This window comes from Montipora foliosa, chromosome 1 (assembly GCF_036669935.1).
Source record: "Montipora foliosa isolate CH-2021 chromosome 1, ASM3666993v2, whole genome shotgun sequence".
Classification (NCBI taxonomy): domain Eukaryota; kingdom Metazoa; phylum Cnidaria; class Anthozoa; order Scleractinia; family Acroporidae; genus Montipora; species Montipora foliosa.
Genome location: NC_090869.1, coordinates 57,661,665 through 57,685,033, shown reverse-complemented (window position 1 = coordinate 57,685,033; position 23,369 = coordinate 57,661,665). Strand labels below are relative to the sequence as shown.

The 23,369-nt window shown below is 40.1% G+C and overlaps 1 protein-coding gene across 1 annotated transcript in view; it reads right to left on the bottom strand.

The window, feature by feature from the left end:
* Positions 1–4,409: 4,409 nt before the first annotated feature.
* The window catches only part of LOC138002526 (mucosa-associated lymphoid tissue lymphoma translocation protein 1 homolog), a 28,784-nt gene continuing 9,824 nt past the window's right edge, over positions 4,410–23,369 (bottom strand). Inside the window, exons 7-18 of the mRNA XM_068848561.1 lie at positions 22,166–22,258; positions 20,789–20,812; positions 20,076–20,159; positions 17,710–17,837; positions 16,817–16,886; positions 15,519–15,711; positions 12,009–12,086; positions 11,257–11,378; positions 9,258–9,407; positions 8,288–8,445; positions 7,403–7,504; positions 4,410–5,664 (exon numbers count right to left, since the gene is read on the bottom strand). Of these exons, the coding sequence (XP_068704662.1) occupies positions 5,497–5,664; positions 7,403–7,504; positions 8,288–8,445; positions 9,258–9,407; positions 11,257–11,378; positions 12,009–12,086; positions 15,519–15,711; positions 16,817–16,886; positions 17,710–17,837; positions 20,076–20,159; positions 20,789–20,812; positions 22,166–22,258 (1,370 nt within the window). The 3' untranslated portion in view covers positions 4,410–5,496. The remainder of the gene's footprint in view (positions 5,665–7,402; positions 7,505–8,287; positions 8,446–9,257; positions 9,408–11,256; positions 11,379–12,008; positions 12,087–15,518; positions 15,712–16,816; positions 16,887–17,709; positions 17,838–20,075; positions 20,160–20,788; positions 20,813–22,165; positions 22,259–23,369) is intronic.

Below are 23,369 nucleotides of genomic sequence, written 5' to 3'. Positions count from 1 at the left end.
TTCAGCCTGGTTTTTCACAAGCGACTCAAGCACAAAGCGCAAGCATAAGAGCGCTTACTTCACCGCGAAAACAGGGTTAACGCAAGCATAAGCCCAAGCGAAAGCACAAGGATCAAAATTTTTCGTTTTCCTTGTGTTTGCGGTTATGCTTGCGTTCGGTTGTGTCGTGTGAAAACGAAACGCAACATAAGCACAAGGAAATTTGCTACGTCTGGCCAATAGACCTCTTTAGCTTGTACGTTTTGTTTTCCCATTTCAGACCACGTGATGTTCTCAAGGGAATTTTCCTTTTGTTTTTTCATAAGTTATGCGTACATATTCACGTGCATAGGACGACATTTGAAAGAAAGTTTTCCCTAGAGTAACATCACGTGGTCTGAAATGGGAAAACAAAATGTACAAGCTAAAGAGGTCTATTGAAGACATCGTTCGAGATTCCCCTCCCCTGAGCATTTGAACAAAATGGAGGATGCCGTGGTTGATCTTAATGCTGATGTCGACGTTCGTTTTCACTACCACAAGCTACTTATGCCTGCGCTTGTGTTTCCGTCGTTAGTGAAAAACAGGCTTTAGGCGAACGCCGTAGCATAACGGAAGAAAAGACATAAATTCGAAGTAGTAAAAACCGGGTCGAAAATACTTTTCCATTAAATGATTTCGTTCATGATTGCCATTCCTTTCGGTCAGCAGATAACCTGGAGGAGCCCAGCCATCTGAAACGTTGAGTGAGTAAAAAACGTTCACTCGTGTAGTTACCAACCACTTGGTCCACTGATCAAGAATCAACACGCATCCCCACAACACATGACGTCATTTACCTACTATCTCATGTTACGATCGCAAGTAAGTAATATGCGACGAGAAAATCGACGTGTCCCCCATAAACCTCCATAAAATAACAGCTTGCAACTCCCCTACCCTCCCCAAATACTCTCAATCTAAAACGTGATTAACAAAAAAAAATAGCTGTTTATTTACATTTTCTCCGCCATAACTCCTTTTTTCACTGTTCCATTTCATACAAATAAATTGAATTTGTGCATAATTACAAACTTTTTAAAAACTGAGGCAAACGTCTCATAACGTAATAAAATCGTCTTTACTAGGATCCTTAAAGAACACGACATTCACAGAAATCATTCTGGGTTGAGGTCCCTGATCGCTGAGTATGGTAACAAAAAAAAAACATACTTAATTGACCGCTCCCCATAGAGGCTCTTTTCAGGGCCAATGAAACAATGTCTACATGTAACAATGTAACAATGTCGTTTAAACTAAGTGAACCCTTTGGCTCCCATGCGCAAGAAGTTAATTTTCCTAACTACTCCCATATATTTATTCCTTAGCTGGTAATGAGAATTTGGCGTCATATCAGGATCATACCCTTAAGCTGCCCCTGTAATAAAAAAATCACTTCCTTTTTTCCTTCAGATTTGTAAAGTGTGTTTTCTTAACACTTGACTGGCAAAATTTTGAGCTTTGATTTTAATCCAAAGGCCATCTTTCACGGTCCGCCATTACTCACGTTCAAAACTGACCGATTGGACCTCAGAGGGTTGGATCCAGGGAAAAGTGACGTCAAAGTAAGAATTGATTTTTCGGTCACAGGGGCACTTTAAGCTGATAAGAATTTTCGCTCTAAATACTTGTCTACATGACAGTGTATTGAACTTGAGAGGTGAATTTACATACCGATCAATTCTGCGAGTCAAAGGGGGTTAAGAAGAATATGTCACGCCATTCAAGTTAAGGCAATTTCACGACACACAAAACCCCCGTGAAATAGATAGACCATCAAAACTCACCACTTAAAACTGAAGGACAGCATAAAGTCAAAGAGGTGCAAAAACAATTTAGGCACGATTTGAACTCTTTTAACCAATTAAACTTTCGGCAAAGTTTAAAAATATTCTGTCTAGAAGGATTCTGAGCTACCTTAAAAAATCATAAAATTAAGGTGACTCTGAATCCACTGGACAGAATTTTTTAAAACTTTGCACAAAGTTTCATCATGCCCTTCTGACTACCTTTCAGAAATTAAAAATGGGGGTCACCGAGTTCGTTTTTGAGATATAAGCAACTAAAACCAAAATAAAGGGTGTTTTTACAGGGCTTGTCCGTTGCCACGGTGACATACTATGTCACAATAATGACTGTATCTCGTTCAGCAATAATTCGTGTTTCACTTAGTACCACAATATTGCAAATACACGATACAACGCTGTGGTGCCGATCCTTCTAATAAGAGCGTCACTTGGAAGCGTTGAAACTGGTTCGAGCCTCCTTGAGGTTTTGGAAGACCTTACACAGCAATGACCAGAACCAGGTTGCTAACCAGCGGTTTCCGTTAAAACAATGGTTTGCTGGGGGCTCTCAGTCTTGCGGGCTCAGAAAACCCGGTTGTGGTCATTGTTATTTAAGGTTTTTCTAAGGTTTTGACGGCAACGTGGACAAACTAAAGTGAATCTTTCAGTCTCACTCTTTACTTCAAATCCGTCCGTACCAATCCAGTTATAGAACACTTCGCCCATGTTGTATACTATAAACAAGATGGAATACATTTCAAAGAAACGATTTCGCCGCCGTAGGCGTTGCGGTTTCTTAAACTCCCTGTTAACAACGTGAAATCACCAACTTTCAGGTTTTGACAACAACGTGAGCATACAACAGGAAATCGTTCACTTTTTATCTTCACTTTAGAACCGTTCCTATAAATCCAGTTACATGATACTTCGCCCCTACTGTTCAAGGTTAACAAGATGGAAGAATCGCGAAATACTTGTGATGTGATGGCGCTAAGCTATATTTTGAAGTGACGTTGAAGTTTGATGTTGCCGTTGTCCTTGCTAAAATTCTCTTATTGACGTCTTCAGCTTGTACGTTTTTGTTTTCCCATTTCAGATCACGTGATGTTCCCAACGGAATTTTCCTTTCGTTTTTCCATATGTTACGCATACACATGCACGTGCAAAAGACGACATTTGAAAGAAACGTTTCCCTAGAGTAAGATCACGTGGTCTGAAATGGGAAAACTGGCCACCGTTCCATTGTCTAGGAACACCAACATGGCCACCGTGACGTCACGTGAAAACACTCCATAAAAACTAGGGTTGTGACTAGAATAGACCTTATTCATAAATGGCGGCCAATTTATAATTCTTTTGTCGAAGTGCAAATTAGCCTACCAAGCCTTGATACCATACAGTGAATTGAATAGAATTCTTGCTCTAAAATGAGGCTTGGTAGGGTAATTTGCACGTGGACAAAAGAATTATAAATGTGACCGCCATTTATGAATAAGGTCTATAGATACCCTAAAATAAGGTGAGACACTTAGTTTTGTGTATATAAAGTACCAAACGATCTTTGTAAAGGTTTACTGAGTTCAAATATGGTGTCACCAGAACAATTTATGAAAGCTAACCATTTCGAGTCGGCGCTTAGACCTAATCACTAGATACCCGTGCCTTGCCCAGCAGTTATTCTCTGCCTAAACAGAGTGTTGATTGTGCTTCCGCTCCCTCGAGATTTCAATGTGAATAAAGTTTATTAGGAGTACACCTGTCAGACTGCTGAGCAAAGGAAGCCCAGAAAGACTATCTCATTAAAAGGCGGAAGACAAAAGAACCATTGTTGCTCTGATTAGGCCTTGTTGATTAGGTATTGTCAATCAAACATTCAATTCGGAAATGAATGTTTGATTGGAAGAATTGAATGTTTGAATTTATAATTGCAAGTTTAACTTGCAAAATAGATTGTTTGAATTAACGGTTTGGATTTAAGAACAACAAGTTTGAAATTTGGCGGGGACGAATAACCATATGTCGGGCCTTTCTGACTAACTCGTTCCCACTCGACCGTCAGAAATTACACTTCATCGGCGAAAGCGCGTTAACACTGATGTTGTTAGGTTTGCCACGTAACGTCACCAAATTTTACACCTGTATATGAGTCATGAAGTGCCTCGCCTTCTTTTGGATTATCCATTCTAGTCATAACCATAAAAGAAAATAATGGCCATTCATTTCAGAACCGCTGAAAAACCTCGGTACACTATTCTCGGTAAACTATTCCACGCATACCCGCAGAAAAATGAGAAATCCTAAAACGGAACCACACAGAAGTCGTAATTCTTCAGGTCGCGAGATGGCTAACCTAGTTTAAATGCGTCTTTTGTATTTGTAAAAAGAGGTTTTTTTGAATCGGCCAAAACTTGATTATCATTTTGATTTTCAAGGATGATTTCCTAGTTAAGGGAACTTTTTGCCATCATTTTTTTAGGGTAAAACTCATAGTTGACGGTAGAGTTCCCCAAGTCACCCTAAAATATTCCTCCAATGAACGAGCGAAGAACGAGTCGACATTTACTTGGTAATGAACTCGAACTTTTTTTGCTTTTTTTTTTTTTTGCTTCTAACAAGCAAATTAATGACGACCGTAGTCCTCAAGTAAAAATCGAAAGGTCTACGGTCATGTTAAATGCGTTTTACAGTTCGACAGATTTTGGTGCCGTCTTCTGCAAAAGCACCACATTAGATGTGAAGGATTACCCCACGAAATTATAATTTTAATTCTTTCCCTTAAGTTAATCACTGTTGTCCCAACTGAGGCTTTTGCGGCGCCGGCCGCAATTAGATAACTTTCATTTTACATCACTTCGCTGATTGGTCAAGACATATTGCGCCAGTTTCTCGGCTAATCACAGACAAAACAAGAAGCAATTGCGAATTGTTGGCACCGCGCGCTAATCTACAATTGTAGCTCCAATCCTGGCCTGCTCATTTCATTTACTTCGTGTGTTGTGACCAGCAAAAGCAAAAACGTTGGATTGACAACACCCTCATAGAGGTTTTTAGTTGAGAGTCGCGGTTATCGTGCCACTTTTTAAGCCAATCAGAGGCCAAATAAACCCGAAAGGGAATAAGTGAGCAGGCCGTAAGTGCTTTCCCGCGCTTGGTACCGGCTGCGTGCACTCGCTTTGCGTTACGATTGGCTGCTATGATTGTGTGCGTCGGGTGTTGAGTTTACGACTGTCACCTGAAACCTGTTTTTAGACCAATCACTGTGAAATAAAACCAAACCAAACCAAACCAAAGCATAAATAAAGAAGAGGCCCTGAAAAACAGGAAAATGGACGATACACGTCCAAATAAAAAATGGCTTGTCTCTGACATATACCACAACCAAACCTTGGTAAGACAACAACGTCCCCGCATTAGCGCTGTTTTGACACGAACACCTACTGCTCTGTCGATTAATAAAATCTAGGTTTATAATGATTTGAACCCCAAAAACGGGTAACTCACTTAGCAAATTCATTTCTTTATGAAAATAAAGTAATTTGTACCCCTGCTTTGAGACGAGAGATAAATTATCAGACCCAACTGTTGTTGATGCTATTGACGATGATGATGCTGATGATGATGATGATGATGAGGACGATGAAAAGAATCGCACAGCACGATCAGCAAACTTTAACACTTCCCTTTTGTTCTCTTAAACTTGAGTACACTTCAGCCCAGGTAATCTTCCACAGGTGATCCACCAATCCCACTGGACAAAGACAGACGACACTAGAGGACAACCCAACCTGACGGGGACCTGCCAATCAATGACTTCTTCATCGATGGTGTACATCATCTTGAAAGTTACCTCTATTGGATCCTGGTTACAAGAAAATAGAACGATTTAGATGCGCGTTTCCAAAAAGGGGATTGTCCAGTGTCGGGCTAAAATTCGCTTTTTCCGCAAACCTCTCTCACTTAAAGTGGTACTATGATCAAAAAATCATTTCCTTTTTTTCTTCTGATTTTGAAAGCGTGTTCACTTAACACCTAACTGGCAAAATTTTGAGCTTTGAGTTTTATCCAAACGCTGTCTATTTTGAGTGTAAGTTTTGGATTTCATGGTCCGCCATTACTCACGTTCAAAACTGGCCGATTGGACCTCAGAGGGTTGGATCTTGAGAAAATGACGTCATTTACTCACTAGCTTAAAATTTCAACGTGTAAACGCAATTTATTATATATGCCAAACACGGGTTGAAAAGTCTGAAAGCCCGAAACTCCCGTGCTGCATATTAATAAGGCCGCGTACACACGCATTGCATTCTTAAACTAGTGAGTGTTTGACGTCATTTTATCCTCGACCCAGCTCTCTCAAGATTTTGAAGTTAGTAATGGCGGACCAACAAATAAGAAAATTCCAGCTAAAATAAACAGGTGTCTTTTTAAAATCAGAACTTAAAACTTGGGTGAGTTAGTGTTTAGTTAACATAGTTTTGAAATCCAAAGGAAAAACAAATTTTTTTTTGGTCGTAGTACCACTTTAAGCCTGGTTTTCACTAGCGACGCAAAGCACAAGAGCGCTTATTTTACCGTGAAAACGGGCCTGACGCAAGACCAAGCACAAGGTTCAAGATTTCTCCTTTTAATTCCTTGTGCTTGGGCTTATTCTTGCGTTGTGTGAAAATGGAACGTAACGCAAGCACAACGCAAGCTGTGACGTTCGTTCAATGAAAAAGACCCGTTTCAGATTCCACTCGTAGCGCCGCGTTGTAAGAGAGAGAACATGGAACTACTAGTGAATCTTTGTGTGCTGGTGCTTTGCGTTATGGTTCGTTGACACAAATCTCTTTCGCTCGCGTTAATGCTTGAGCTTGTGCTTAACCGAACAAATACTCTTATGACAAGCAGCAGGCTGCTGTTGGAAGCAAGAAAAAAGAAGACGCGAAGAGTAATCTCTCTAAAGGGGACATTTTTTTTTTAGTTCTCAACCGCTCCCTTATGAGATAACCCATTAACACAGTCCTAACTAACACCCCACCCCCCCCCCCCCCCCCCCCCCTTGACGCGCAAAATCTATGGGCGCTAGACAGAGTAAAACCTATAATTTAGTGTCACTCTCAGGAGGTAATGGATTAACCCTTAGCCACGTGAGAACCTCTGTCTAAAGCCAGGCGATTTCATTCGTTAATCGAGCGCGCTTTAGGAGTGAATAGGTTGATGAGCAAATAATGCAAGGATTTTGCTTTTAAAAAAAAAACCCTTTATTTTCACTCATTTTGTTCGATAGCTGTTCTTAAACCAAGGGCAAATATTGAAATCAAACTGATAAAAAGCTTAAATTTACCCAAACAAGGAACGCTAATAAATGGGTTTACTTACACCACAGGAGGCATCAGACGTCTGCACGTTTTAAACGTCTGGCCGTTCAGTTCGTTTTAACGCAAGCTCAGCCGAAAAAAAAGATTTTTCTTATCTCCTGAGCTCAAAGACACAATTGGTAAAACACAGGGCACTCAAAGCATTTTGGTCCTGGTAGTTGATTATGCCATCATTGCAAATTGCTGCTGTTTAACGTGAAAGAAACAATAACGCCCATGAGCAATAAAGACACCTACTTGTAATTTCTGTAATCTGGAAAGTCTCACTCTCTGACGTAGAATCCCTCCATTTTCAGCCAGAAAATCACCCGAAATGTGGCAAAGATCAGCCTTCACCGGCTAAAAACACAAACAAACCAGACACAGGAGACATTCACAAAAAGACCGTCGGGTCGAAAAACAGGCACTATCTGGGTGGGTGGACAAACAAAACAAGACATACAATGTCCGTACCGACTACGGGATGCCCTTGTTGAAAAAAAAAAATGCGCGAAACGCCTTTTGATGAAGTCAGGTACAAAACAAGATTTGAAGGATTTAAGAGCGCCATCACAGACTCTCTCGTTTTCCGAATTTTTCCATTTATTTGTCTACAATTTCATCTTCGGAATTTCATTTTTGAATTATTTGTAAGATGTACCATCCAGTTTAATTGTTTTAGAAAAAAGGAGGCATAAGTTGCCTAGTACTTGTGGTCGTCCTGCATGACGACAACTATATTATTCCACTTGCAGTTGTCGTAGATATGAGGTGAGTGTGGCCAATTCAGCAACAACGAACGTTCAGGTTATTTACAATAACATTTCAATAGCACAACGAGGAGTGCAAAATAAATCAACCGCCTATGACAATAGGAAGAGAGGAGATAACTAAACAATACGCCGGAACGAAAACGTCTAGGAATTGAGCAGAGCAGGGAGGCATCGACCGCAACCGACATGCAGCGCAGAGTTCGGGAACCGAGCCCGGGATACATCTGCAGTGGAAAGCGGATGCTATCACCACTGCTCCAGCCCTGCTCCTTTTAGCAGAGCACTGTGCTGATACTCAATATCGCTTGCGCACTCTTTCCTAGATATTAACGCATTTAAACAACTGATGCAGCTGTGTGCGACAACTTACAGTGGGTACTGAAAAATCCATGACGACTTCGTGGCGAGCAAAAGGCGTTGCGTTCGTAGCTTCTATCCTAACCTCCAGGACATTGGAAAACAATTTAATGTACTCGAACGAGATGACTATGCCATCTTTGCGTATGGGTGGAATGACTTTTGGAAGACCTAAGAAAAAATGTAACGTTTTAGTTTACGTCCGTATAATCAACATAATTTCAACATAAGCGACCTTGAAGATGCACTTTCAAGGCAGCATTAAGAGATTTTACTAGATCCAAGAGAAATACGATCGTCCGGGAGAGTGTTGTCCTGAGAAGGAATTTTTAGGACGACATTGACTGACGTTTCGAAAACCCGAGCGGAAGTCATCTTCAAAGTCAAGCGATTTGTGTAACGTCAGCAGATGATATAAATACTCTGGTCGTTGATGTGATTGGTCAACTAAGTTGTGACGTTATTGGGCGATTGCCCATTAAGCCTTGATGTCATTAGCTAAGATAACTGTAAATGGTGATTGGTGCTTTTCAATCCGTCTTAGTAAGACCAGTCTGTAACATCCACTGTATGGAATGCATGATCCGGCATTTAGCTTGACGCATAACAATCGAGTAAGATGGTGCGAAAAGGAATTTCATTAAATGCTATTGAAAAAAGAAAAAAATCTAATAATGAACCAGGTTCACCACCTAGGGAAAGCTTCACGCAGCAAATAAGGCTCATGTGGATCTACAATACTATCCGAAAACTTAACTAATTGACAAAGAAAAAATCCATGTAGGAAACAATTCCATATATTTAACTAAAAGCAAGAAAACACTCACGTAAAATACAAAACGAACATCTTAAAGTATATACATTAAGACCCTAAAAACACTAAACGCAGAACAGTTCAATAATAGAAATACTCCTCAATTGATATCACAATAGCTTCCTTCAGTATTAAAAAAAACCTAAAATACTGTAATATCTTTGCTTACAATGGGCGTGCATCCAAAGATCCCTCCTCTCTTCGTATTCCTCTGGTAAATTGCTCGGGGAAAACTTATCGGCGAGTCGACAGTCTAACACCGCATCAGATTCGTGGCATGGCCTTTGGATTAGGTTTCTGTTGCTCGCCATGCTTACGTCTGTGGAAATAGAGATGTACAATTAGCGAGGGAAATCGTACGACTTCGCGTTCGCTTCGGAATTGATAGGTACAAGTGATGCCTTGGTAATCCTAAATTAAGACGAGGCTTTTGCCGAGTCCATCAACTAACATCACGAGTATCAATTAAAGACGGTACCTACTAATTCAAAGGCAATTTTTTCCCCGGTTTATGAATATGCGGGAAAAGAAGATCTTCACAAGTGTTACTGAAATCCAAATGGAAAATTGGGGGTAACCGCGCATTTTGCAAAGATAAGTAATCAACAATATTTGCAAAAAGCTTTAAAATGCAAAGCAATGTATGGCCTTCCTTTCCAAATTGAAGGTTAATTATCACTGAAAAAATGCACGGTTACTGTAGTTTTTCGGTTAGAAGGCGCAGCATTTTTTCTCATGCTTGTTGGCCCCAAATGTGATCTGAACTCAAGGTGCGTCTTATTGCCGAGTATCTTCTTACAACAAACTTCGTGCAGGGATGTTTCTTCGATCCTTTGCGCCATCTTGCATGTTAAACTCGTCCCAGTCTTCCTCTTACTGCGATTCCAAAATCGTGGCCTCGCACCAACGTTCGTGATGACGGCCTTCAATCTTAGCGTTGCACAACAAAAACACCCGTAAGAAAGTACTAATAACAGCAGGATTTAAAGGTTCAACAATCTTCAGTTGAGACAGCATAATGAGTTGAACCAAATTCCTCTATTTGAGATGCGTCCTATAACCGAGTATTTTGACAAGATTTTCAGTTTGTGACATAAATGCCATCAAGTTTCAGTTGAAAGTTAAAGGTGCGTCTTATAACCGAGGGCGCCTTGTATCCGAAAAACTACGGTATCCCCATTTTTTTTTTTTTTTTGGATTCCAAGGGGAATTGCTAAGTGCTGCTTTATCTGCGTAGTTTTTAACCGCTGTAATAGTAAGCACCACCCGCAATCTCGACCCTAGAGCTCTTCTCTTGACTGAGGGAGAGAAGAGCTCTGGGGAACCCTGAAACAAAGTGTCTTCTCATTGGTTTTCGTGAAGAACAATCAAAAGCGTTCATAATTGGTGCATTCACGTTCGCACGAGCAGTGAGCAGGCGCCGTAAGGTTCAAATAGCCAATTTTTGGCTATAAGAACCCTACGATGCATGTTCTCCGACATAGAGTCTCCCAGAGCCTTGGGTCGATCCGAGGCTCTGGTGACGAGAATGGCACCACCCGTAGGAAACCCGAGTGTCTGGAGAAGCGCAGAACATATGCGCAATAACAATAGTAGGTATCGCCCTTCATTCTTTAATCCTAGTTTGCCTTGCGTCTTTGAGAAAATGCTGGATATTGGGAGCTAAAAAGCAAGAAATGAGCTCATATCAACCAACAATCTGCCATTTGTGGCAATCCGCAAATTTCAGCCCCCACGTTTGCCGATTGCGATGCGAAATCTCTTTCATAGTGGGAGCAATCACCGCTCTGAAAGGTGCGTGCTTTCAATGATCACCACGAAAACCCAGCTTACTAAAGACTGGTTTTCACTAGCGACGCAAGCACAAGAGGAAGCACAGGCACAAGCATAAGACGCTTATGCTAAGTGAAAACGAACTCCGACATAAGCATCAAAATCAACCACCGCATCCGCCATTTTGTTCAAATTCTCAGACGCGGGGAATCTGGAACGAGTGCTTTAATTGGCCAGACATAGCAAATTCCTTGTGCTAATGCTGCGTTTCGTTTTCACACAACGCAAGCGAACGCAAGCATAAACGTAAGCACAAGGAAAACGAAAAATTTTGAACCTTGTGCTTGTGCTTGCGTCGCTAGTGAAAACCAGGCTTAAAAAGGACAAGTACATACCGCGTGCTACATCCATCAATATGCGCTCTATCCGCTCGTCTCTCCTAATGTGTCTCAATAGATGAAGGGCATAAAGACCATTGCTTTGTCCTGGTTCCTCGTACGCTTCGTGTTGAGTGCAACTGCAGTGAAGCACAAATTGTAAAATTAAGGTCACGCGGTTTCGGGTCACACAAACACCCCTGTGAATTCCGATACCGGTAAAATGTTACTCCATAGACTTCTGTATCCAAATTACGGAATGACCAATGACCAATTTATAAGCCACATCCACACCAATGCCTTTTCGTTTGAAAACGTATATTTTCTGATGCGTTTTCCCATCCACATTACAACGGCCGAATACGCCGACAAAAAAGAATACTTTTGAAAGTGGGTTTGAAGAGTCGAGATTTTATGTTGAACACGCTCCAGTTTTTGTGAGCACGGCAAAAATGGCGACCTTTCAAAACGATGACGTCATGGCGTAGAACAATTTGAACACGCATTGATGCGGATCATAGTAGAGAAAGTTTCGAAAACAGTTGTTTTCATCGTTGTTAAGCACTGTAGTTTGGACAGGTGAAGTTTACAAATGGAAAAAATTGTGAAATAAAAAGCAAAATAAAAGAATGTTCTCGGATCATCAAGATCCTTGTGTCGAAAGATATTTCATGGTTCTGCTGTTGTTAATACATTACTCCATACGTTTCGCTCCATGATAGCACTCTCGTAAAATGAATTATGGAGAAATGTTTACAAAGGAAACCTACCATGAGTACGCAAAAATATTGTTTCCTCTCCGTCCTCTTTTGAATTCGTTCTCCACGGATCCACGATTAGTTGGCATTCTGTTCACAGCAAACAAACAAGATCAAACATAGCGACACAAGTCTTAACGGTGGGTTACATGAAGCCCCAGCTAATCGCTAGATTGCAAAACAGCCGTATTCTTGCGTTGCACGAATGCGCCTTTTCAAGCGAAAGGTCTGGAGCGAGGGTGAAAACGAATTGTGAGACTGGGGAGAGACCCTGGGGAGAGTCGCTGGAACGTTGTGAGTCACGCAGCAGCTCTCGTAACGTACAATGTGATTGGCTCGCTATCCAAGCCAAAAACAAAAGACGATTGAAACAATGACTTAAAACAGGAACCCTTGCCCCGGAGCCTACAACTCCCATACAGGGCCCATGTCACGGCATTTTTACAGACCGATCTATTTTTAGACTACCTTTACCGAAGAAAACAAAGGCAGTTCCGGTTCGGTGACCCTATGTCTCATTCGCGGAAAATTCAATCTAAAAATAAATCCGTCTGTGAAAACGCCGTGACACGAACACAATGGAGTTGTAGGCTACGGGTCATGGGTTCCTGCTTAATAGACCGAATGCATAAATGGCGGCCAAAAAAACATTCTTTTGTTTTGTTTATGTGCTAATTAGATTCAATAGCCTCGCTCTCAAGCAACATTTCTTTGGTATTTTGTACATGCAAAAGAGGCTAGTGAGTCTAATTAGCACATAAATAAAGGAATATTTTTTTGGCCGCCATTTATGCATTCGGCCAGAGGCTGCTTTCAATAATACGAAACAATATCGGGTTACGAGAGCTGCTACATTATGTCCAAGACTGGAAGCAATGAGATCACGGTACGAATAATTGCCACGAACTGTTCTCTTATCTTCCCGTCAACTTTATCATCACTTGAATTGAGAAAAGCAGATGATAAACTCCCTAATGTGTCCCACTAACTCCATTCCTCACGCAAACATTAGCCATAACTCAAAATATACCTTAAACACCTCTACCCACCGTTTTATATCCCTATTAAGTACGCTAGAGAGCTTAAAAACCAAGCATCTTTTGTTTACGAGCGAGTCAGAAGGGGAGTGGGTGTATTCCTGATTTGACGTCACAAACTGATTTACATTGTAAACATGCATGCGAAGTAGATTGTGACGTCAAATCAGGAATAGACCCACTCCCCTTCTGACTCGGTCGTGAACAAAAGATGCTTGGATTTTCGCAACTTTCGAAGCCTATAAGATGGCAGGATTTGTTAGAAAAAGGAAAAAATGACCGCAATGCGTTTCGAACAGGTGCAGAGATTCATTTTAACGAAAAAAATATTTTGGGGTGAGGGGCACTTTCGCAACTTTCGAAGCCTATAAAATGGCAGGATTTGTTAGAAAAATGAAAAAATGGCCGCAATGCGTTTCGAAAAGGTGCAAAGATTCATTTTAGCGAAAAAAATATTTTGGGGTTAGGGGCACTTTAAGCACGTAACGTTTTCAACCACGGACGGCAACCGGAAATGGGTAGCTTTCCCTTTTAACCTCTCTTCACACAACCACATTTCATATTGCTTAGTATCTTTTCTCTATTAGAACCGAATAGTTTAAACCTCTGGGAGACAATTCTGTGCAGGCATGCTAAAAGTTCGCTTCCGGTTGCCGTCCGCGGCTCAAAAAACGTCGCGTGCTTAACCTCCCTATTGGCGCTGAGGCCGTACAAAGATTTCCCTATCTCAATCATGCGCAGTCTTGTTAGAAGATTCTTCTAACCCAACCTCGTTCCCAGGGTCTCTCTTCTGTGCCTCCTTTGCCGCTCAGACCCTGGGAAGGAGGTTGCTTGTAGCTTTTCACAACGACCTGAATACATATACCAACCTCGTTGGAATATATACAGGCACACACTTCATTAAGGCTGGTTTTCACGAGCGATGGAGTCGGGAGTCGGAGTCGGAGTCGGAGTCGTAAGCACGTATGACCTAGTGGAAACTGCCTTCCGATTCTGCTTACTATTCCGTCGCTTGCGATCCAGTGAAAATTAGATTGTCGGAGTCCGAAGCAGATGCGGAAGAACAAGCCAATCACAATGCAGAGAAGTGGGCCCGGCCAAGGTGGAAATAGATATATTAAAATACAGTCCTAAACAAAAGACATCATCTCGAGGCTCTGGGGAATATACATAAGGATTTGTATGAGTTTATTCCCCAGAGCCTCGAGATGATGCCTTTTGTTTGGGACTGAATTTTAATACATCGAAAGTGGTCTATTTTGGCACCAAACCAGAAGAAATAAAAACATGGTGGACGCAGAGGAGAAATTTCTTCTTTCGCTCCTTCTTTTTTTTTTTTTTGCAAGACTTACTTGTTTAGTAGTATATACGGGACTGATTTGAGAGAGGTTTTTTTCTGGACCCGCGACGCCGCGAAAATTGCCGGAGCGGGGACAGAAAGAAAACCTCCTCAAATCAGTCCCGTATATACTACTAGTTTCTTTCATCACATACTTAAGTATTCTTTTTCATGTTATTCTTTTAAAAATTTTGCAAGACTTGCATAACACGGGGAAAAGTCTTACAGCCTCCACAACCTTCCCGTCCATGCCCGCAATTAGGGAGTTTAAGCAAAGACGACGGCTACGGCTACGGCAACGCCACGAAGCAAGGATATTATTGGTTAAAAAAGGAAAAATACTCGTGCTGCACGTGCAACACGATTTTCCGTGCATTTCTCTGCCGTACGCCACAAAACAACGTGAAATCACCAAATTTTAGGTTTTGACGACAACGTGAGCATAAAACAATGCAAAAGTCATTTTCTGTTTTGACTTTAAAACCGTTCGTACCCATTCAGTTACAGGATAGTTCGCCTGTATTGTGCAAGGTGAACAAGACGGAATAATCGCGAAATACTTGCGATAGCGCTAAGTTGTATTTTAGACTGACGTTTTTGTTGCCGTAGCCGTTGTCTTTGCTTAAACTCTCTAATGTTTGTCTACCGCGGCAGACAGTAATCGAAGAGCCTGTGCTCGTATCTTGTCATTGGCTTGTTTTCCCGCTTCTGCTTCCGACTCCGACAATCCTGTTTTCATTGAGTCGTAAGCGACGGAGTCGTAACCGGAACCGGAAGAAAATGGAACTGTTCTGATTTTTTCGACTCCGATTCCGTCGACTTTATGACTTCGCTTACGACTTCGATTTTTGGTTTTCACTAGATCATAAGCGCTCTTACGACTCCGCTTACTACTCCGACCCGGATTCCGTGGCTAGTGAAAACCAGTCTTAAAACGATTCAAAACATTGCCCACCATTTGTGACATATCAATGTTGCGACCTGTTTTTCAAATTAGTCCTTTTTGCTTTGGCTTCCTACTTTCATTAGCTTTCACAGTTATTAAGGAAGCCATTACTCTTTTTATAATTTCATTTCTTCATTGTAATGTTTTGTTGAAAAAGGGGTAATAAAGTTGTTGTTGTTGTTGTTGTTGTCCCACTTTACCTCAAGCGACATGCATCAATGATTAAGAGGTTTAGAGCCGTTTCACATGTTTGCATTGTTTCCAGTATCTCTTGAGCACACAGACTGTCTTGTCGATTGTACTTAAGGTCTGAATCAACCGGAAGAAGGTAGTTCTTCCCACTATCTTCATAGCCATGCCCAGCATAGTAGAGAACCCCATAAACACCCTTGCCTGAAAACAACGAGAGTTAATTCAAATTGTTTTTCACAATAGACTATTCGCCAATTAGTTGATCGAGCGCCAGGAGAAGACAGGGACGAGAAAAAATGGCCGAGTGAATTCTGGATTCGCCCCTTCTCGAAACCAGATTTCGCGAGGCCATTTTTTCTTGTGCCTGTCTTGGCCTCTCGCCCAACTAAGCGGTGCAAGAGGGACTGCTCGAAGTCTGTTTTAACAAGGAATCTCTGTGTCAGACCTCAGAATCATCAGACAGTCAGTCAATCTGTATAAACTGACCTAATCACCCAGATATCACTGATCATATTTGCTCATGTATTTATGGTCTGTGTAATTGAATTAAGTGAATAAAATAAAAAATGTTTCCCATAGCATGGTACAGAATCTCTCACACATCCTTAAGTTAAGACATTGAGAATTAGTTTGATGAAGTTTTGTGTCCACAGGAACATGTTTCCTCATAATAGGCCTTTTGCAACTAACGATCACATGGTACAAAATCCGCCATGCTGGAGGGCAAGCTCATTATTATTCCCCCACTGGGACATTAAAACAAAGAGACCTGAACCAGTCAAGCTTGACTTGCCTTCGTTTTAATGTCCCAGTGGGGGAATAATAATGAGCTTGCCCTCCAGCATGGCGGATTTTGTACCATGTGATCGTTAGTTGCAAAAGGCCTATTGTACTTTATTTCTTTGAGGAGAACCTCCACTCCAACAATAACATAAGAACACCACAAAAAATGTTTCGAACAAAATTTGTTTGAAACTTTTTAAGAAAGCGTTTGTATCAGAGGGAAAAAAATTAAAAATCCCTTTTTTCGTCTTCAGATTTCGCGGACACCACAAAATAAACCAACACGAAAGAAGGAAAGACATAGGTCGATACTCCATATTCCTCGATATTTCATGTTCTTATTTGACGTATTACAAAATTGATACACAGATTAAAATGCTTATCACCCATTACACGACTAGGACGCATGCTGGGCCCCGTTAGCAGTTTTCGAATGCGACATTTTCTAAATTTATGCGCGATTTGCGCGTGGCCCAAGGCCTTCCCAATCCCTGATTTTCACAAGGTCACGTTAAAATCTTACCCAACAATCTGCAGAATGTTAGCACTGCTATCCTCATTTCTGACAGCGACAAGTTAACAAGCGACACAACCTGTAAATGGAGCAAATGTGACATATGTATCTAGTGTTAAACTTTATTTTCAAAGGAAAGAAAATCCCGGAGTCCATTGTCATAATTTAGTACACACGTACTTAACAAAAAGAAAACTGAAATCTATGGGGCCATAACTTTGGGAAGAAACGAGGATCTGTAAGTTATTTATTATATTTCTGAGGTAATCAGGGGCTCGAAAAGGAAACTAGTTGAAGTCAAGCGGATGGTTCAACTGCCACAAAGATTGCCACGTGAAAATCCAAAAAGCGAATAAATCTTCTCGGCCTTTTGAAACAGTTGCTGGCAAGATTGAAACGATTTTACAAGTTTATGTACCATAATCAACAACAAAAAAACTTTCTAGAGAATGTTTTAGCAAAATTGGCCATACAGCAGGCTGAACCGCTAATTTAGCCAATCACAGAGCATGAACTATCTGAGAGATCTAATAATTATCTCATTGCCCAATAAAACAACATCATGAACTATTTAAATGCTGAAAACTGGCCCTTGCAGAGTCATTGAATCCCTTGACTATTTTGCAAGCTTTTGAGTGGTCTTTTGGAACGCAAAAGTAGAGTTTTGGTTTATTCACTCACGCAGAAAAATAAAATGACAGTGATAACATTCTATAGCCCTCTTTCATAACGGAAGCCAAAATAATAAAATATTCTTCTGTTTTAATGCTAATAAGCCTTTCTAGTAATGCTATGACAAGCGAATTTCAAAAGCATTTTTGTTTCAAAATAAGGGCAGTGGGTCTAATTAACATAAACACAAAAGAATGTAAATGTGGTCGCCATTACTCAGGAATCCTAACCTTGAAGCCAAGTTCACTAAGGGCTTGTGTCACATCAAAAGCATCTTTTTCAGAATAAACAAGTCCCTGGAGCTTTTCACACTCATACTGCTGATTTCCAATTACTAAAGCAACCTTATCAGATACAGCTGCACAAACAAATGCAAAGTGATAGGACCAAGAAATTATTATGATGTCATCCATCAATCACCATTATTAATTATAAATATTATTAAACTATTACTCATTAATGATAATTAATAACTAAAAACAACATATTAGTAATAGTAATAGGACTGAATGGAGTACAATTCAGGGAATAATCAGGCGAGTAATTTCAAAATCACACTTAGCCGATTTGAAATTGCGAGCATGATTACTCCTGAGTCGTACGACACGGAAGTCCTAGCTATTACTAATTAATTGTAACTATAACAAAATGCGAGGATAAAATGTCTTCGAATACCTTTTTGTGTGAATAAGAGTAATTTTTCACTGGCTGAGTGAAACTTATGGTAATGGTAATGAATTTATATAGCACTTTTATATAGTGCATTTTCTATTTCTACTGGAGGCAGTGTGGCCGAGTGGTTAGCGCGCTTGCCTTGAGACCCGGAGATCCCGGGTTCAAGACCCGCTCTGACCACTCTTTGAATTTGTTCCTGGTAGTCCCTGGTTCAACTTCCCAGCTGCACTTGTAAATAGCCAACTGGTTTGCCTCCGGCCAGTTGGGATTCTTAACAGTTGAAGTTGTTGTCTTCTATTGTTTCGTTGATTGTGTTTCATTGGCCCTGAAAAGCCCCTATGGGGAGCGGTCAATTAAGTATGTATGTATCTATTTATATATTCAAATGCGCTTCACAAGCAAGGGATCTATGGGTGAGATCGGACATCAGCATATATAGGCGCCGCTGGCACCCGCTATCAGTCCATTAGTGATCTCACCCAGCACATGAATGAATGAAATGAGTCCTGACCAAAACACCGGGAGCTCCATGCCCTACTCTTTACGAATAGAGTGTGGGTTCTTTTACGTCCCACTGGGTTGTGAGCATTGAAAGGTTGTGAGACGGGGCCTGCGGTTTATAGTCCTTATCCGAGAAGACTTGAAAGTCTTAACCATTTGCGGATGTAATTACAAAGGTAGCACTTTCTCCTCAGTTATTTTAAGACCCTGAGTGTGACTGAGTGTTGGTCCGGCCAGAGTCGAACTCACGACCTCCCGCATGACAGCCCGATGCTCAACCAACTGAGCCACCGGTGCGCGTGCGCCACCAGTGCACGGCAATAAGTGAAAAATGTTTTTCTCATGCACCGCTGGGGCCTGGGTATAGGTCATGTGACCTATCGGGTGGGCAGTTGTTTTTGTTGCGTCTGCCATTGCTGACTTTCCTGCCCACCCACCCAAAGATTAAGTTTTTATGCAATACCACTATAATGTACTAGCCTTGAACTTTTTTCGTTATTTCTGGTCTTTAGTGTAATGCTACTTGTATTAGCTTTGAATTTGCAATAAAGGTCAGGTTTGCGGCGGTCATCTTGACATGGCTACCAGCGGTGTGTGAGAACTTAAAATTATATTCAATCTGTTTTGCAAACAGTAGCAAACAAGCAAGAAAGACCCCATCCAAGAGCATGTGATCGACGCGCAAATGGCATAGGTGTCCAATTAATTACAGGTATCCAATTTGGAATTGTTCAAATTGGATACCTGTAATTGGACACCCACGTTATTGCATGCCAATTTGGAAAAAATAAACATGCACCGAACCAATCAGATTTGAGAATTCTGTAATAGTTACGATTAACAATATTATTATTTTTGGTTATTAACCCTTTCACTCCTCCTAATTGATGAAGAAAGTCTAGAAGTACCACTCTTAAAGGGAATTCTTCAGCGTTGCACTATTATTGTATTGTTACCCACATAGACTATCCTAAGAAGTGTGGGTGACCTTAAATAATTATTCTAAACGTTGATGTAGAGTAACAGATGTCTAATAAAGTTTACCATTAAAGGGTTAAAGACTGAGTGCTGATCAGGCTGGAACTTTGATACCTCAACCCCTGTATGATGGCACACAGTCAATTGTATCATCTGAGTTGCGTGACATTCAATCGCTATGTAATCTTAAACGAAAACTTAAGACCCACCTTTTTCGGGCAGGCTAGAACCTTTTTTCTTATTTATTTATTTATTTATTTTATTAATTAATTTTTATTCAATTGGTTTCAATTGATTTGAATAAGGTTTTTAAGTGAATTGTAAAGCGCTACTGATCATTCTTATGTAAATAGTGCTATATAAGTATTTTATTATTATTATTATTATTATTATTATTATTATTATTATTATTATTATTATTATTAAATTATGTTAAACCAACCTGGGCGGGAAGGAATTTCAGGAATAAAACTTGGTTGAACATGAGTAGCTTTAATGGTTCCATTTGCCACATCATGAAGTGAGCCTGTTGTAGAACAGAATGTTACTAAAATTAACAAGGTTCACACACTTTTTCGCATAAATTAATTCAAGGACTTTGTATTTCACGCTTCAAGGTCTGACTCAACACTTTTTTTGTCAAAGGAATCATGTGTGATAATATTTAAATAAAACTTAAGACTTAAACAAAGAAGTGCAATCCACATACATGTACTTAAAGTAAAGATGTTTCCTCTGCATTCAAAGCACAACAAGTGAGGGTAAAATGAATTACCAAACCTTTTGCGAACTTTGAATTAAGTCTTAGAAAGGTTTGCTAAATTCAAGAGGGCCCTGAGGTAAAAGTTCAGAAATCCTTTTTAAAAAGTACAGTAATGTTGGACTTGCGTTATTATACCATTTTTTTGCCAGAAACATTGTGTCCCTGTACTTATAATGAAAAATTAAATGGAGATGTGATTTATACCTCATTCGTTTGAATAATGACTAAGTTACTTTGCATCAGTATTCATCTCATTTTGGTGTTCAATATTATTATTCCCTCTTAAACCAGTCCCCATTGACGAGTAAAATCATTTGGCATTAGACGGAGTAAAATCTAGAAGTGTCACTCTCAGGAGGTATTAGGGAATAAATTTCATATTGCACACTTACCATTTTGAAGATTAGATGATCGCACTATAAAAACAAAGGAACAAGAATACCACTTGGTAAAGAGAAATAATAACCTACCTATTCCTAATTTTGCAGCTCAACTTGAAAAGTTGCCAAGATAATAAAACTAATCTTCTTCAGATGAATGTTACAACTGTACCTTCACCTGAAGATGATTAATAATAACATTATTATCTCGGCAACTCGTTAAGCAAGGTTGCAATTAACGCTCACAGTGGGTCAGGGTTTCCGCATCCAGGGTAACTCTTCTACAGTGTAAGAGATTTGTGACTCAGAACATAGGAAATTCGAGAAACTTCTAATCATCAATCTGACAAGTAATGAGTACATGTACTTGTGTGGCTCATGAATTATTAGCTGGCCAAATACAGAGTAGATGGTTTGACAGTTTTGAGGCCCAAGTCCCAGTTAAAAGATGAGCCTCAGGCCTAAAATGCATTGTAATTTGTGACGGAGCTTTGCGCGCCAAAGGCTTGCATGCGCGTGGAGCACCACTGGTAAGAAAATAATTATGGTAACCTATCCGTGTGAGAAAATTTGGTTTTGGTCATGGTACAATCGCACGACCGTACATCCACTCCTCCCTCCATGCATGCCAATGTGAAACTCTGTGGTGCAACCAGCATTTTTTGGCAAGAACATCTTTGAAATTGGACATCTATGTTATGGTTAATTGACACCTGTCAAAACAAGGTATCTGCTGACCAGTATCATGTGGCAATATTGCAGGTTTAAGTTTAAAGCTCATCAAGGTCAGCTGCTTTTTAAAAGTTGACTGGTGACCAGGTACTGGTTTTCGATTTGATTGCAGGCTCAAGCCAGGTTAACGAATTGTAAGAATAAATAACACGAAAGCTCTGCTTTTAGGCTAAATCTACATTATGAATGATATTAATATTCTGTATAAGCTGTGGTAGATAACATGATGATTATGATGATGTTGACAATTTTTTGTTTCAATTTTTTTATTTATAATCATTTCGTGACCAATTACTTGTTTGTTTTATTTTTTCAACTAACACTAAAAAGTTTATGTCAGATGCCACTTTCAATACTACTGTTTCTAAATTAGGCACTTCATCTTAGCTGATGATCTTTTGTGAACCCCCATTTCTCAATTACTGGAACAATTTCTGCTTCCAATCTTTCCTTTGTTCCAGTTGCTGCCACAATTTTTTCCTTAGGTGGCTACGACAGGAATTATCCTAAACCATGTGCAAGCTGAAATTGCTGCCTTGTTTGGCCAGCACTTTAGGATGCACCCACAGTTTCCATTAATTTTGTTTCACTCTTCTTATGGTATCTCCTTTGAATGGACATTGTGTGAAAAAGATAAGTGTCCCTTGTTTTTCATACCTGGTGGTCTTGGTTCTGACGCTAAAGGTGACCCAATGTTGTGAATCACTGTGTGTTGAATATTGGCCAAAAACTCTTGGTAAGGACGGAAACCTAAAAATGAAACCAAAGAAAAACAATAAGTCACATAATTCAGTCTTAATGGCACATCATAATACAAAATAATTGCATCTGACTTTGTTGGTGTACCACTTAAATGTTATTATACTAATTGGTTGTAAGTTTTTCGAAATATTGTAGTTTCATTTTTCGTACTTGAATGAAAATGTAAATGAAAAAAAATATAAGAAAAAAGTATACATTGTAAGTATTTTCACAAGTCACTGTCAACTTTATTGTCAAGAAAAAATTGTATGACAAAAAATATATATAACAAGAGTTGCAGGTAGCCTACACTTTGTTCAAAGGATATTTAGCTGACTTCCTTAACGTTCAGCATATTTCAGTGGGTTTTTTAATGTTACAATATCTTGGTCGATATCCAGTTTCAATTCCGTAGTGCAATCGTAGATAATTGTTTACATTTAAAACTGTCGTTAACGGCATTGATTCCAGTAAAATCAGTAAACAGATGCTTTGCAAGTCTTTGGGATGGTATTTAAAAATATTTAATACTTTTTCTTAACAATACTGGTAGAATTATAAATTTACGATGTGCGTTACGGAGTCATACAATGACCACATATAGCATCGCGTGCAAGGAAAACGCAAAAACTCATTTCCGGTCATGTTCTGTCGTTTAGTTGTCATTGTGATTACCTCTGAAAAAAGAGATACCGTATTTGAATCCTACTTGGCTTGCCTTCTACGAGACAGAGAAATTTTACACATGCACAGCACAGCCAGATTGCACGACCACCCCCCCACCCCCCCTTAGACCCCCTAATATTAATATATTATTTTGTTATAATGTAGACAAAGAAGCACCCTAAGTCAGTATCTCATCTGTGAATGACCATGGATCAGAAGATAGTACAGTATCTACATCGATGATTTAAATTCAGGGATTTAAGCAACGTAATGTTTTCATTTCTTTTAGGAGACAGTGTGGCCCAGTGGATGGGCACATGCCTTGAGATCTGGGTATCCCGGGTTCCAGACACATTCTGGCCACTGGTTGAATTTGTTCCTGGTAGTCCCTGGTTCAACTTCTCAGCTGCACTTGTAAATAGCCAACTGGGTTGCCTCCAGCCAGTTGGGATTC